The 17,083-nt window shown below is 43.5% G+C and overlaps 1 protein-coding gene across 2 annotated transcripts in view; it reads right to left on the reverse strand.

The window, feature by feature from the left end:
* GBE1 (1,4-alpha-glucan branching enzyme 1) overlaps window positions 1–17,083 on the reverse strand; it is a 226,023-nt gene that overhangs the window by 103,832 nt on the left and 105,108 nt on the right. For both annotated transcript variants that reach the window (XM_069760970.1, XM_069760971.1), the window contains exons 7-8: window positions 13,169–13,259; window positions 10,980–11,189 (exon numbers count right to left, since the gene is read on the reverse strand). In XM_069760970.1, coding sequence (XP_069617071.1) covers window positions 10,980–11,189; window positions 13,169–13,259 — 301 coding nt within the window. The remainder of the gene's footprint in view (window positions 1–10,979; window positions 11,190–13,168; window positions 13,260–17,083) is intronic.

Raw genomic sequence — 17,083 nt, forward strand, 5'->3', positions numbered from 1 at the left:
ACACGCTGCGGAAAACGCTGTGGATCCACAGCAGCTTCCCATGAGTTTACAGTTCAATGTAAACCTATGGGAAACAAAAATCGCTGTACACATGCTGCTGAAAAACTGCACGGAAATGCAGCGGTTTACATTCCGCAGCATGTCACTTCTTTCTACGGATTCCGCAGCGGTTTTACAACTGCTCCAATAGAAAATCGCAGTTGTAAAACCGCAGTGAAATGCACAGAAAAACCGCAGTAAATTCGCCATAAATCCGCAGCGGTTTAGCACTGCGGATTTATCAAATCCGCAGCAGAGAAATCCGCAGAGGACCAGAATACGTGTCCACATACCGAAACCCTAACCCTAGCCCTAACCCTAATTCTAACCTTAGTGGACAAAAAAAAAATTCTTTATTTTATTATTGTCCCTACCTATGGGGGTGACAAAGGAAGGGGGGGAGGGGGTCATTTACTATTTTTTTTATTTTGATCGCTGTGATAAAACCTATCACAGTGATCAAAATGCACATTGGAACGAATCTGCCAGCCGAACACATGCGGATTTACCTGCGTTTAATAGACGGCAGCGCTTTGGACGAAGTGAACATACGCTGCATCCAAAGCGCTGCCAGTTCCGGATCGAGTGCACCCGGTATTAGGATGTGAAGAAACTTTTTTGTCTTGCATCTTTCAGACTTAATGTTAGCACAACCCTTTGGATAAAGCTTAAAACAAATTTTGCACAAAACAAATTTTGTTCGCCCGATGGAGCACAAACACACAAATCTTTGAGAATTTCTAGAAGTCTCAAATGAGGTTATGACCTGAAAGCATCTGGATAATCAAACCTACGCTATTGAGCAAACCTAAAAATTACAAAGGACTGAAAAAAGATAGCATTACAAAGGCTGACAAGCCACAATTAATTTTGCATAACAAAAAAATTTCAATAAATTAAAAAAAATAAAATAAAAAATAAGGAGAGAAAAAGATGAATTGGGGTCAAAGTGAATAAAAAAAAAAAAGTAAAATGGAGTCACAAACCTGGCATCCAAACGAGCAGGTCATCCTGGGACTAGGCAGGGAGCAATATAGTACATGTAGCATAGAATGTGAAATAAGGAGAACTACCCAGTAGTCACTTCGTTATGCCCTCCAAGGGTAAACCCGGACCGAGGCGCATTGGGTCCACATCCACAGAGCATAGTTTGTCTGACAATCATCTAATGTCTATGGCCAACTTTACACGCAAACAGCACAATAAAATATTTATAAAAAAAAAAAAAATGAAAAAGGACATTCAAAAGTTACAAAACTCCCACAATCCAGGACATGTATATTAGCTATAGTATGCAGGGTTCCCTTTAATGGCATTTTTAAGATGAATACCTAGGTTTAGTTAATAATAGACTATATAAAGATATATAAATAGTAACAGATTTATCATTTCAGGGGAGGACACTGACAGCTTGTGGCCCCTGTGCAAGAAATGTGTCTGGGCCCCCCTCCTTGCCCGACACATTGCTTATGATGAAGGCAATCTGGCAACGGGACCCCCGGGGCATCGGGCTCCGAACAACGGGCCACATTGCCCTCATTATTACTGCCCTTCGGTTCTGCTGGTTAAAGAAGCCTCAAAAAGTGCAGTTTTAATGACACTACTGTAATGAATACTCTCAAAAATGATATGTAACTGGTGAAGAGAGACAGTATAAGCTAAAACATCACTTTTAATGTGGGGTATAAAAACTGGAATAAGTCATAAACCAAAGTGATAAAGTGCAAGTGCTAAGAAAGCTACCAGTGCTCAATAATAAATGGTTTGATTTCACCAATATTGTAGTAATCCTCTGCAGACTGCAGGTATACAGGAGCTCGGAAGATAGCTATAAAAACTGGGGGGGGGGGGGGATTTCTGATATCCCCTGTAGTGCCCCTGTATTGCTCCTGCACTTACAAGGACAGTCCCCAAGTAAGGCTACGAAGATGTACCCCCCGAATCAGGTCAAGTCTCCCTACGCATTTCCTCCGCCTTTTGGGGGAATCATCAGGGAAGTACAAAATATACGTAGGGAACTAAGAATTCCTGCATTGGCAGGTAACTCACATGTCAGGTCCAGCTAGCTTAAGTTGGAACATGTCCTTTTAAAGCCTGGTACGTTAAAGCGCAGTTATACTCGCAGTCAAGTGGCAACTAGAGTGTCAGCTATGTTTGTGAATAAAACATTGTAAGACGCGGCTGGCACTATAGTCTGCACGTGAAACAATGGTCATTCACTTTCTACAGCCAGTTTTAAAAATGTTTTTTTTTTTCCTGAATAAAGACATAAAAGGACCGTTGAGTACCACTACTTTTTCTTCCTATATACATACTCATGGTTACGTGATTACTGCTAGAAGTGGCAGAGCCCAGCCATGTATATATTACATAATAAGTCTGGTATCTGGTAGTATACTACAAATGAATGGTGTAGTAGACTGAACTATTCCATACAACTGTATCCTGTAAAAGACGTACCGTACTTCATTTCTTACAGTTGATGTTGAAACCACTGTATGGCATTCATAGGGGGCACCTGTTTAACATGTGCACCATGGTGTATACGATGAAGAGAGGCCATTTGATCTTCAATGGTTATTTCCCAAAGAAATCTGATGGTTGGGGGACTGACCACCGGGACCCCAGCAATCCTGTGAAAAGGACTCTGCAGCTCAGGAGATTTCTGCTCTGTTCCTTGTCTATGGAAATCGTGGAAATAGCCGAGCGCAGCGAAGTCAGATCTCCAGTGATCAGTAAGTTATCACCCAGGTTCTATTGATTGGGGATACGCAACTCGATCAGTTTGGGTAATGTAATAGAGGGGAGATATGTGTCCCTGCGCTTAATGGCGTAAGTTATATGAAAAAAGAGTATTTTTCCTCCAGGACATTAAGTGTTGTGAGGGTTAAGCTAAACTTGCATAATGGGCTGGTTTAAGTGGACATTTATAGAGCGGGTGGGAGAATTCCCACATTTTCTCCACCTGCAAAGCTGTCAGGACCTGTGTGATGTCATAATCATGTGGTCAGTCACATGATGGAAAGAGTAACATGGTCTTGGGTTTAAATAAGCCTACAACCTGCAGCAACCACCCATCGACCAAACAGCTGCATGACCAGCTCTACCCTCACCTACTGTATTCTCAGCCATCACTTGTAGATTGTGAGCCTTCGCGGGCAGGGTCCTCTCTCCTCCTGTATCAGTTATGACTTGTATTGTTTAAGATTATTCTACTTGTTATTATGTATACCCCTCCTTACATGTAAAGCGCCATGGAATGGCGCTTTAACAATAAATAATAATAATAAAAATAATAATAAATAACTGGACTCTAGAGGCAGTCTTTGGTCAGCAAGACTTGAGAGCGGATTCTCCAGTGGTTTGTGTCTTGTGTAGGAAAGACTGAACCCGTGGTGCTCCAGAGCAGGATGTAACCTGTTCAGCCATGGTGGAGGCCAGACATATAGCTCACAGATCAGCTGGATGAAAAAGGTTCAGAACCCACTTTGGAAGGTGGGGGACACCAGCATACAACAGAAATGACCGATGTCAGCTTCCGACTCCTGCGTTCCTCCCGTGCAGTTAGCTGTCCTCCTCCACCCTCTGCTCTGAGGAGAACCTGCTGGGAAGGGAACAGGGAAGGAGGCAGAAGACCCACTGTAAGTCCTTCTGCTTTTCCTCCACTATTGTCCCGTGTACTGTGCGGCAGGGTTCCCTGATGAATGTGCGCCATGCAAGAGGACAGACATAGCAGCTAGTGAGCGCTCTCATCAGTCTGATGAATAGGAGTTCATTTGCCAGTGGCCTCTCTTACTGCATGATACGCCCCCCTTTTCCAGTTCTCGCACTTGGCTCAGAACCCTCGCCCTGGCTCTGAGTACCAGAATGATTATGGGTGGGAGTGGTAGGAGCTAAATGTCAAACAGTATGTTGCCTGCAAGGGCCCCCCCTTCACCTCTGGGCCCCAATGCAGCTGCATTGATGGTATGTCCACCCATGTGTCGTTTTGCGATCCTTGTTAAATACATCACGGAGATGGCCTAGATTTTCACTTTTAACATCAGCATCCAACTAAAGGTGTGCAGGCAAGATAGATATACAGCTCTGGCAAAAATTAAGAGACCACTGCAAAATTTTCAGTCCCTTTCATTTTTCTCTTTGTATGTATATTTTTGAGTAAAATGTAAATCGCTCTTTTATTCTCTAAACTACTGATATGTCTTCGACGTTTCTTTTCAACACTTTTGGCATGGTTTAACGTTATTTTTCCATTCCTATTCCTTTTGAGATATTACTAGCACTTGTTTTGCCATCCAGCTTGTCCTATTGCAAGAGGATTGTGAACACCACAGCAGTGTTTTTTTTATATTTTCCTTCTTAAAGGGCCACTGTCACCCCCCTCCAGCCGTTATAGACTAAAAGGGCCACCTTGTGCAGCAGTAATGCTGCATTCTAACAAGGTGGCTCTTTTAGTTTTAGGTTCAAGTATACCCCAAATAAAGTATTTTTATACTTAGCCACAATTCCTGTCTCTAGCCAGGGAGGCGGGTCCTCAATCCCCAGCTCTAACCGCTCCTCTGCCGTCACTCCAATCTTCCTGTGCTTTCGGCGCCGCCCCCTCAGCGCTGTGTACGTTTCAAAACCGGCGCCTGTGCAGTGTACTGCTGTGCTGCGCAGACGCAGCAAGCTCTGGCCGTCTGACGCCCCAGCCAGGCTTGCAGACTGCGCCTGCGCGGGCATTGCGGCCAGCCACCTTTGGAATCCCCGCCCCGCACTTTGCATAATGCATAACACAGTGCGGGGCGGGGATTCCAAAGGTGGCTGGCCGCAATGCCCGCGCAGGCGCAGTCTGCAAGCCTGGCTGGGATGTCAGACGGCCAGAGCTTACTGCGTCTGCGCAGCACAGCAGTACACTGCGCAGGCGCCGGTTTTTAAACATACACAGCGCTGAAGGGGCGGCACCGAAAGCGCAGGAAGATTGGAGTGACGGCAGAGGAGCGGTTAGAGCTGGGGAGTGAGGACCCGCCTCCCTGGCTAGAGACAGGAATTGTGGCTAAGTATAAAAACGCTTTATTTGGGGTATACTTGAACCTAAAACTAAAAGAGCCACCTTGTTAGAATGCAGCATTACTGTTGCACAAGGTGGCTCTTTTAGTTTATAACGGCTGGAGGGGGGTGACAGTGGCCCTTTAAATAAGATTTGGTTCAGGTGATCATCTAATCAGAAGCATATTAAGTGGAATGAGGTGTACTCTGGTTGGAATTCAAATGAGACTGGAATAGAATGGCTGTCAGACATGTAGAGAAGCTGATTTTTATAAAACTGTGCAGTTTTATACCACGATTACAGAAGTCTCTTAATTTTTGCCAGAACTATATATGCACATACATAGATACACAGATTATTTGTTGTCTCACAGTCATTTAACAATGAAAGTCTTAAAGTATTTAGATGCTTAAATATCTCCAGACAGAACCTAAGCACCATAAGAGATGATCTCCTTACCCTTAATGTACTTAACATGTAATCTCATTACCTGTGCTCTGCTTGACTCAGATGCAATTACTAAAAAATACATTACTGTGTTCAGTTGAACAAAAGAAAACAAACTGTTGACAACTTAAACTCTACAATGAGCTCATTACTCCTGACAGATATGGAAAAATGGAATTAAAAGATTGCGATCAGTCATGCCCAATTTCAAAGGATGTTGTCAGATATGTATTTGAACTTTCAGAAAAGTGAACTTTGCAGTAGCTTGCTTTATGCTTAAAGAGAACCTGTCACCATGTTTCCTTCTAACAGAGAAATGCCTAGGTCCTCAATAATACAGCTTTAAAAAGAAAAACAATAGAAGTTTTGGCATCACTGGTAGGGACATGGTGATTCCTGCGACACTTCAATGGTCCAGGTCCAAGAAAAAATAAAAATAAAAATTGTGGCCATTTTAAAAAATTAACTAAAAAATTAAACTTGTTGAAAGTTAACCCGTTCAGAACCAATCCGTTACTAACCACACAAATTTACAGTTGTTTTTTTTTTGTCATTAAAGCAATTTTTACTTTTTTTTTTTTAGTTTGCATACTCAAATAATTTTTGCCTTTAAATATCAGTAAAAAACGGATATAAAAGCAACATTAAGTGTAAATTGTAAAGAAAAAGTAATCGTCTGCTGTGTGATTCCTAGAAGTTTGAAGATTAATGTAGAATTAAAACCAGAATTGAACCAGAAGGGAACTGAAGGAACTGGACACAGTCACTGTAAACAATGTCTCTGTTTGTTTTCACTTTCACCCCTATAATTCTTCACTTTCTGCAAAGTCCCCTAATCCCTACTCCTAGTAAAGAGCTGTTCATCTCCTCTTCAGTCCTCCCCATCCACCTCACCTCCTCCTTAGAACTGTTCCTTAACATACAATCCTCTGTCTCCAAGCACAGACAGCCACCTCATGCCCTCTCCTGCTCCCACTTGCTAACACTTTCTCTGCTCCTTCTCACTACTGGTGATATCTCTCCAAATCCTGGTCCTCCTCACCACATCCCCACAGCCAGTTCTACCTCCCATCCACGCTCCATCACAAATTTCCGTAACCTCTCTAACCTTACACCCATTCGCCCAGCCCCCACTAACAGGAGCTCCGTGGAACGCTAGCTCTGTCTGCAACAAGCTTTCCTACATCCACAATCTTTTTGTTACTACCAAACTTTCCTTCCTCGCCATCACTGAAACCTGGCTCACCCCTCCTGACACAGCCTCTCCTGCTGCACTTTCCTATGGTGGCTTCCACCTTTCTCACACACCCTGCCCCAGCAGCAAGCATGGCGGAGGAGTTGGTTTTCTCCTGTCAGGTGCCTGCTCCTTCACCACAATCCCAATGCCACCCTGTTACCCTCCCTTCCTTTGAGGTGCACTCTGTGCGCATCTATGACCCCATCAACATCCAACTGGCTGTCATTTACCGCCCCCCAGGGCCAGCCACCACCTTCTTTGACCACTTCACTACCTGGCTACTTCATTTCCTTTCTGCGGACATCCCCACTAAAATAATGGGCGACTTCAACATACCCATTGACACTTCCCTCTCAGCAGTCACTAAACTTCTATCTCTCACTTCCTCCTTCGGCCTCACTCAATGGTCTTCTGCAGCCACTCACAAAGATGGTTACACATTGGACCTCATCTTCACCCGCCTCTGCTCTTCACCCGCCTCTCTAACACACTTCTTCCTCTTTCTGACCACAATCTATTCACATTCTCTTCCCTCTCCACTCCTTTTCTACAATCCCCACCCCACAAACTTGCACACCCTCGCATAAATCTTAAACACCTTGATCTACATTCACTCTCTGAATCCCTCCTCCCTCACAGACATAAGTTCCCTACACAATGCGGATGACGCTGCCGCTCTATATAACACCACAATAGCTGCAGCTTTGGAATGTCTTGCCTCTCTCACACATACCAAAGCTCGCAAAATCAACAGACAGCCCTGGCACACCAGCCTGACCAAAGAACTGAGGCAAGCTTCCAGGGCTGCAGAGCGGAGATGGAAAAGATCCCACTCCAACGAGCTCTTTATTGCATTCAAACAGTCCCTCACTACTTTCAAGACCACACTGGCCACAGCTAAACAAACCTACTTCTCATCTCTCATATCCTCCCCGTCTCACAACCCTAAACAGTTATTAAACACCTTCAACTCTCTCCTCCGTCCCCCAGCACCTCCTCCCTCCCCACTCATCTCAGCTGAAGACTTTGCCTCAATTTTCAAGCAGAAGATTGAGAACATCAGAGACAGTTTTAGTCGACAACCCCCAGAGCCCTTCCTCCCAACTACCCAGCCCTCCACCTCTAAAACCAACTTCTCCACGATTACAGAAGATCGACTCTCCACTCTACTCTCAAGATCGCCTCTCACCACCTGTGCACTTGACCCGATCCGTTCCCACTTCATCCCAAACCTCGCCACAGTCTTCATCCCAACTCTAACCCATCTCTTCAACCTATCACTAACAACTGGCGTTTTCCCCTCAAGCTTTAAACATGCCTCAATCACACCTATCCCCAAAAAGCCCTCTCTTGACCCATCCTCTGTTTCTAGCTATCGCCCTATATCACTTTTCCCCTATGCCTCAAAACTACTGGAACAACACGTCCATCTTGAACTGTCCTCCCATCTATCTTCCTGTTCCCTTTTCGACCGCTTACAATCAGGCTTCCGGTCACACCACTCCACTGAAACTGCCCTAGCTAAGGTCACCAATGACCTATTAACCGCCAAGAGCAAGCAACACTACTCTATCCACCTCCTCCTGGACCTGTCCTCTGCCTTTGACACAGTGGACCATTCCCTATTACTACAGACCCTCTCATCCCTTGGCATCACAGACTTGGCCCTATCCTGGATCTCGTTATACCTAACTAACCGAACATTCAGCGTCTCCTATTCACACACCACCTCCTCACCTCACCCCCTATCTGTCGGAGTCCTGCAAGGTTCAGCTGGGACAGCTCATAGAATCTCACGGTTTTTAGTATCATCTCTATGCTGATGACACACAGATCTACATCTCTGGACCAGATATCACCACCCTACTAACCTGAATCCCTCAACATCTGGCCAATATTCCATCCTTCTTCTCCGCTAGATTTCTAAAACTTAACATGGACAAAACAGAATTCATTGTCTTTCCCCCATCTCACACGACCCCTCCAACTAACCTATCCATTACATTAAACGGCTGCCCACTCTCCCTAGTCCCACAAACTCGCTGTCTCGGGGTAATCCTTGACACTGATATCTCCTTCAAACCGCATATCCAAGCCCTTTCCACTTCCTGCCGCCTTCAACTCAAAAATATTTAATGGATCCGTACATTCCTAAACCAAGAATCTGCAAAAACCCCAGTCCATGCCCTCATCTCCCACCTCGACTACTGTAACCTCCTGCTCTATGGCCTCCCAACACTCTCGCAACCCTCCAATCTATTCTAAACTCTGCTGCTCGACTAATCCACCTGTCCCCCCACTATTCCCTGAACTTTCTGCTCTGTCAATCCCTTCACTGGCTCCCCGTTACCCAGAGACTCCAGTACAAAAGCCTAACCAGGACATACAAAGCCATCCACAACCTGTCTCCTCCATACATCTGTGACCTCGTCTCCCGGTACTTACCTGCATGCAACCTCCGATCCTCACAAGATCTCCTTTTCTACTCCCCTCTTATCTCCTTTTCCCACAATCGCATACAAGATTTCTCTTGCGCATCACCCTTACTCTGGAACTCTCTACCACAACAAATCAGACTCTCACCTACCATCAAAACCTTCAAAAAGAACCTGAAGACCTACCTCTTTTGGCAAGCCTACAACCTGCAGTAACCACCGATCGACCAAACCACTGCACGACCAGCTCTATCCTCACCTACTGTATCCTCACCCATCCCTTGTAGATTGTGAGCCCTCACAGGCAGGGTCCTCTCTCCTCCTGTTCCAGTTGTGACTTGTACTGTTCAAAATTATTGTACCTGTTTTTATTATGTACAGTATACCCCTCCTCACATGTAAATCGCCATGGAATAAATGGCGCTATAATAATAATAATACATCTATTTTTCCTCTGTTCTCGATTCTCTGTAGAAGAGGGGTTGGCTTAGCTATTGATATCGGCAGTCTCTTGGTCCTATTCACTGACTTATGGGATTTTTTAAAATAGCCAAGAGCACATCCTTGGTCACCATCATGTGATCCTGTTACTGGGCTCTGAATGCTTTCCCTTTGGCATTTGACCACCAGCTTTATGGATGGTTCTTCACATGAGGGCCAAGAAAACCAAGAATGCAGCACTCTTAAAACAACACCATACAGCACTGCAGACCACTGTAGATCTCTTCCAAGAACCTAGGACCAATATCGAAAAACCAATATTCTCTGTCGTAACAAACCTCGACAAATAGCTGAGCGTTCACCATTAACATTTGCTACTCTGGAGCGGCAGAGACAGCACCTGGCACATTTGCAGTCACGGCTTCGTCTACTGAATGACGCCACAGTGTGCCTGATGTTGCCTGTACCTAACAGAAAGGATCCCCAAGCAACGAGGTAGGATGGGAGAAGAGCTGCACAGCAGGAGTTAAGCAATATGAGGGACATTATACCGCATACAGGGAGGCTGTGAGCCTATTTTACTGTGTTTAGGGGTGATGTGAAGCCGTAATTCTGACTGTAAGGGAGCTGTGGGGCCATCATTCTGGATGTAGCGGGGCTGTTGGGTAATCTTCTATATATACGGTGTGTGTGTGTGTGGGTGAGGTTATCATACTGTATATTGGGGTAGTATCATTTTACATGTTAGCAAGCAATGGAACATCAATTTGTAAGCAGGGGAGATGTGGCGCCATTATTCTGTACATAGGGGAGCTGAGGGGCCACCCTGTGGTATATAGAGCGCTGTTGGGGGCATTACACTATATGGAGACGAGATGTGGGGCCATAATACTGTAAATAGGGAGCAGTGGAGTAGTAGCACACTAGACAACGCAATTCAACACCAAATATTTGTATGACACCATGACGTAGCAGCTACACAAAGCAAGTTTTGGCCACGCAACTTCTGTTGTGTCGTGTAGCCACCACCTAAATCCTTTCCAGTGTCCATAGTTTTCAGAGTGCCTTAAAAACACATTTTTAGGTAGGTTTATCACATGAAATTACTGATGCAACTTTTCTCAGATCCTCCCATTTTACATTTATCCTTAGCACCTGGTCTCATCAGTTTTCCATATGTCCTGTCTGAAAGCGAAGTGCAGGGGAATAAGGTTTATGATACGTAAATTATAATTATTAAATTATTATCACAATGGTGTCATCACGTTAACATGGCTTCCTACACACAAAGACAAAACAAACGTGGCTAAATGGGAAGATTGAGAAATAATTTTAGATCAAAATAACTCACTTTGAATAGTCAAAAAGTCTGCTGTCCCAGAGGTCATGGTTTCCTCTAGGTCCATCATGGAAGAAGCAGGAGTTTGTACCGTCAAACTGGTTGAGACCGTCTTCACTGTTCTTTGATGCATGGCTATGTACAACATCAAGTAAAACCTGGATTCCCATAGAATGGGCAACGTCTACAAGCTCCTTTAGATCATCTGGGCTTCCATACCGACTACAATAAGGAGAAGGGACATTAGTCATTTAGCAGAGACGGGTTTCTACAAAGAATTTAGCAGATGTAATGAAATATGCAGGATAATGGGACTCACTAACACTAAAGTGTTCTAATGATGGAGAAGGACAACTCTGGAAAATGTTGGTATTAAACACCTGTAATAGAATTCTGCTCACGGGGGTTGTCCGCTCTAAACATACAAGTCTGCAGTCACTCTAAATGACTTCAGACTTGTGAATCTTCACACAGTGCCACATTCTCCGATGCCGAGCAGTCATGTGATTTGTACACTTCCGGACACATTCCAACTAGACTGTTTCCGGCCATGCTCAATACACTTGCATTGTGTGAGGTTGTGTCCATCTCGTGGCTGGAAGTATGCCTATCACTTATGCGATGTGAGGATTCACAAGTCTGCAGGCACAGGGTGACTCCAGAACAGACGACCCCTTTAACTTTTAGCAAATGTGACAAGATGATCATGGAATTGGACAGGTTGTTGGATATAATGTTCTCTGGCAGCAAGTATGATAAATAACAGGACGCTTACTTGGCATGTTTGATATGCTTATTTCCCTTTTATGACTAGCTTACATGGAAACCAATAAAATGTTTCAAGAACTAGAACTAAAAATGTTGCATATTTTACACCTATAGTAGTGATGGCACTCAATTACACGGATCTCTGCTTGCAAAAGCCTTCTCAATTATTAGTCCTTGAAGGGTGCTTTCTCCTCCCTGTTAAAGCTGGGTGTTTTTCCCACCAGTTAGTGACTCCATCAGGGCTTCTATCTATCTAAAGGCCAGAAAAAAAGATTTGCCAAAGGTGTCACTGACGTCATCGTAGCAGTCACTTTGTGCTGTCTGACCCAATTTTCAGCAGTGTGCTCTAGGTCTTGTATTTAGTTCCCACCTCAAGAAGGCGCATACTGCCGAGAAGGAGGTCAGACAGAGCCCAAAAGTGACTCCCTACTACAGTAAATTCAATTGGTTAGAGTCTGCTGAAACAAGTGGATGCTGTAAAATCCGATATTCTGCTCCAAGTATTTGGCAGGCAGTGAAAGCAACAATATCCTCATCTTTTCATTTCTGCAACCTTTATTAAAGAGAATCTGTCAGATGGTTTTTACTATGTAATGAGAGCAGAATAAAGTAGAGACAGAGAGTGCCGTGTTCTGCACTTTTGGTAATATCAGTATTTTATCAGCAGGAGATTATCACTGCAGGACTATGTGTCTCCTGCCTCCTAGTCCAACTACTTCCTCAGCACTGATTGGCAGATGTCAATGTACAGTATACACAAAGTAGCCAATCAGTGGTGTGGGCGGGGGTTACACACAGAGCTCAGCATTCCGCTAGATCTGCAGCAGAGAAAACAGTGATTCTACCAAAAATGACAGCATGCAGAGCAGCAAGTGACATTGCTAGAATCGGAGTCCCTGCCCCTACATCATGCTGCTCTCAGATTACATAGCAAAAGCCTGCTGACAAATTCCCTTCAAGGACTCAAATTTGTTAATATACAAACATAATACATTTTTGTCATGTGTTAAGAAAAATCCTTCGAAAGACTGCAATTGACATCAAAACTACTCGCTGGCTGGACACATATAGACACATGGCATAAATAACTGTAAAAAAATAAAAATAGTATACTTTTTTTTGTAAGTTAGTAATAACATGCCGATCATTTCAGGATGTGTTGAGCCAAAAGTAGTAAGGAAGAGCACATCTGCTCCACAGAAAGAAAGATGTACTGAGATGGAGTCAAGAGAATACCGGAATGTAGAGAGACCTCCGAATGTTTGTTCTTATTGTGCCGCATGTGTTATCCTGCAGAAGCCATGCTGCTCTATGGCACTAACAGCAGCCCCACTGATATTTATCGGGAATAGCTTTTGCCTAATTTAAGTATTAAGGTATATTTATGGTTAATACAATTAGTTGATTTGAGAATTTTATCTTTTTTATAATACCTTGATGCAGCAAAGAAACTGGTAATTTGGTACCCAAAACTTGCATAATATGCATGTTCCATAACGGCCATCATCTGAATACAGTTGTAACCTGGTAAACGGAAATAAAATGACAACAATGTAGTAAGTTACATGAAACCTATGACAGAATCTTCCATAAACTGTCAGTAATAGCAGGAGACACAAACCTCCCCGATCTTTCTGGACAAGACATGCCTGGAAGGTATACATATTAATAGAATAGTATTTCTTTTCTTTTCTTTTTTTGGGGGGATTTGCAGAATCTTTTTCCAAAGCTATCTAAATGTGGTTGATCTTGGCACAAAGTAAATTCAGAGGAATTTGTGTGACAATCGTAGAAGTTTTAAAAAGTCAGTAGCAATTGAGTAGGAATAAACATGGTGGTCGTGATTTTCCAGCTTGATTTACAAGTGGTTAAAAAATAAGAAAATCGTGAAAATGTTATGCTGGAAGGCAGGGCATATTTTACCTCCTATCAGCCCACGTGGCAGGGAAACATCAAATAGTTATCTGCTGCTCTGCCTGAGCTTAACTCGTTCCCGCCGCGGCCCTTTTTCGTTTTTGCGTTTTCGTTTTTCACTTCCCTCCTTCCCAGAGCCGTTACCTTTTTTTTTTTCCGTCAATATGGCCATGTGAGGGCTTATTTTTTGCGGGACGAGTTGTACTTTTGAACAACACCATTGGTTTTACCATCTCTTGTACTAGAAGACAGGAAAAAAATTCCAAGTGTGGTGAAATTGCAAAAAAAGTGCAATCCCACACTTGTTTTTTGGTTGGCTTTTTTGCTAGGTTCACTAAATGCTAAAACTGACCTGATATTATGATTCTCCAGGTCATTACGAGTTCATAGATACCAAACATGTCTAAGTGCTGAAACAAATTCAAAAGTTCGCTAAAAAAAAATGTGCCATTTTCTGATACCCGTAGCGTCTCCATTTTTCATGATCTGGGGTTGGGTGAGGGCTTATTTGTTGCGTGCCGAGCTGTCATTATTAATGATACCAGATTTGTTCTTTTGATCGCCCGTTATTGCATGTTAATGCAATGTGGCGGCGACCCAAAAAACGTAATTCTGGCGTTTCAAATTTTTTTTCTCGCTACGCTGTTTAGCGATCAGGTTAATGCTTTTTTTTATTGATAGATCGGGCGATTTTGAACGCGGTGATACCAAATATGTGTAGGTTTGATTTTTTTTTATGGTTTAGTTTAGGATGGGGCGAAAGGGGGGTGATTTAAACTTTTATTTTTTTTTTTTTCATATTTTTAAAAACTTTTTTTTTTAAACTTTTGCCATGCTTCAATAGTCTCCATGGGAGGCTAGAAGCTGACACTACTCGATCGGCTCTACATAGCAGTGATCATCAGATCGCTGCTATGTAGCTGAATTGCAGGCTTGCTATGAGTGCCGACCACAGGGTGGCGCTCACAGCAAACCGGCATCAGTCTCAAGGACCTCTATGGATACTGTCCTGACACATCGCCGGCCCCCGATCATGTGACTGGGGTCAGCGATGCACTCATTTCCGGCCCCGCGGCCGGAAGCGGTAGTTAAATGCCGCTGTCAGCGTTTGACAGCGGCATTTAACAGGTTAATAGCGGCGGGTGAATCGCAATTTCACCTGCCGCTATTGCGCGCATGTGTCGGCTGTACAAAACAGCTGACATGTCGCGACTTTGATGTGGGCTCACCGCCGGAGCCCACATCAAAGGCGGAGACACGACATGGCAGTACTAGTTCGGCGCATGTCGTGAAGGTGTTAACTAACTGTCTGTGCTGTGCTCCAGTTGTGAAGGCGCTAATTGAGGCAACTGAACCTTGAAAATTTCGGCAAACATCACCATACAATGTGTTCATATTATGTAAAAAAAAAAAAAAAAATCAGCAATGCTGCAAGAAGGGGCAGAGCTAAAGTCAAGTAATAAATTTACTGTATATCCCACAGTACATCGCCATACTTGTATATTTTCTTAAAGTAGGCACCTGGAACATTACACAAATTTCCCCAACACTTTACAAAATCTTATAATTTCATGCAGAATTGCAAAAAACACTGATTAGTGGACTTAATACTTAAAACAAATTGCAGCCAGCATCTTGCCATGGATGTGTGGCCATATCCGCACACCGCACTGCTAGTGATGAGGTCCTGTTCTCAAGACCGATGCGGATCTACTACACTGTCATCTATGCTGAGGTTTCCTGTGGAACCCCTATTTTTCTGGCATACTTGTAAAACTAAGGATGCCTGGGCTTAACACTAGTGATGAGCGAATATACTCATTGCTTGGGCTTTCCCCAGCATGCTCGGGTGGTCTCCGAGTATTTGTGACTGCTCGGAGATTTAGTTTTTGTTGACGCAGCTGCATGATTTACAGCTACTAGCCAGCCTGAGTACATGTGGGGTTGCCTGGTTGCTAGGGAATCCCCACATGTAATCAAGCTGTCTAGTAGCTGTAGAGTGTAGTCTAGAGTGTAGACTCTAGTAGCTGTAGAGTCTAGTAGAGTGATTGGGAAAACACAAGCAATGAGTATACTCGCTCTACACTACTTAACACACAAGAACAAGAAGTTTGGAGTACTTCTGCTCCATTACACTGCCACCATACATTCATGGTCCCAGGTTAACTCTTGATACAAAGTGAACACAATAGTTTAACATCCTTGCAACATCATGTCATGGGACCTTCCATAAATGGGTCAATTGTAGATTTGTTGACCAAGTAAATTCACTACTTATTGGCAACTGAAATACAGTACAAGTTAAATGTTCATTCAAGGATCTGTCCAATAAAATAATCTGTAGTTTTATTAAAAATCGTCATTAAAAAAACTATAAAATGGCTTTGAATGGATGTAGAACGTTCTTCAAGAGACACATTTTGAACCTCATGGGTTCTTTGTCATAGCTTTAACAAAGAGCTATGAACTGTATGGATGTGCTAGAATCATTCGTTATGATGGTACTAAATCCTGCAAGCTAACAGAAATGCAAGCACTCCTGATCATGGAAGGTTTCAGCTACAAGAGGACACGCTGTCCCATAGTAGGTAAGGAACTGGAAGATAGTTTTCACCCCCATGACACGTCAGGCAATGAGGTGGTCTAATGAAAACAAACCCTATTTGTAGGATCTTTTAGGGAATGGAACAACATGGATGTTGGGGGGGGGGATCTACCAATCAGAATCCAACTCTTTGGCCCCCCCTGAATCATCATTTCCATTTCTCGACTTTTCTGAAGCAATGTCATCCTTTTCATCCTTTGTTAGTGGCTTTAGTATTTGCACTTATTGTTTAAGTATTTTCTTTTCCTTAATAAATTTGCTCATCCAGATATTTTAGACAAATTCATGAAAACAACAACTTTCACAAAATGTTGCACTATTTTGGCAAATCTGACTCCAGGAAACCCCTCCCCTTCACTTCTGGAAGAGTTTTCAGTTTGTAACTTTATAAAGGATTTGCGACTTTTGGTGCTAGAAAGAAACAGAAACTGGTTAAAGAGGTTGTCCACTACTTTAGATTCACCAATGTCTGATGGGCTGGAGTCAGACACCGCCAATAAGCTGTTATCGCTGTAGTCACTTACAGAGAGGCTGGGTACTACACATCCGACTCTTATTCAAATCACTGTAAGGCGGATGTGCACTACCTTTCGAAAGCCACTACCAGAAGACTGCCAGCTCTGGAAGTGAGTCCTTGGGCAGCGGCCGCCACTGACACCAATGACAGCTGATCGGCAGGGGTGGTAAGGATAAATCAGTCAAAAAGAAGTGGCCAACCTTTTTGAAGACAAAAAAAGAGCAGCATTTTTTATTATGTGCCAATTTCATAAACCGCGAGTGTCGTTTTGAAGAATTTGGCACATGAAAAAAAAAAAGTCAGCAAACATCA

This window comes from Ranitomeya imitator, chromosome 3 (assembly GCF_032444005.1).
Source record: "Ranitomeya imitator isolate aRanImi1 chromosome 3, aRanImi1.pri, whole genome shotgun sequence".
NCBI classification, from domain to species: domain Eukaryota; kingdom Metazoa; phylum Chordata; class Amphibia; order Anura; family Dendrobatidae; genus Ranitomeya; species Ranitomeya imitator.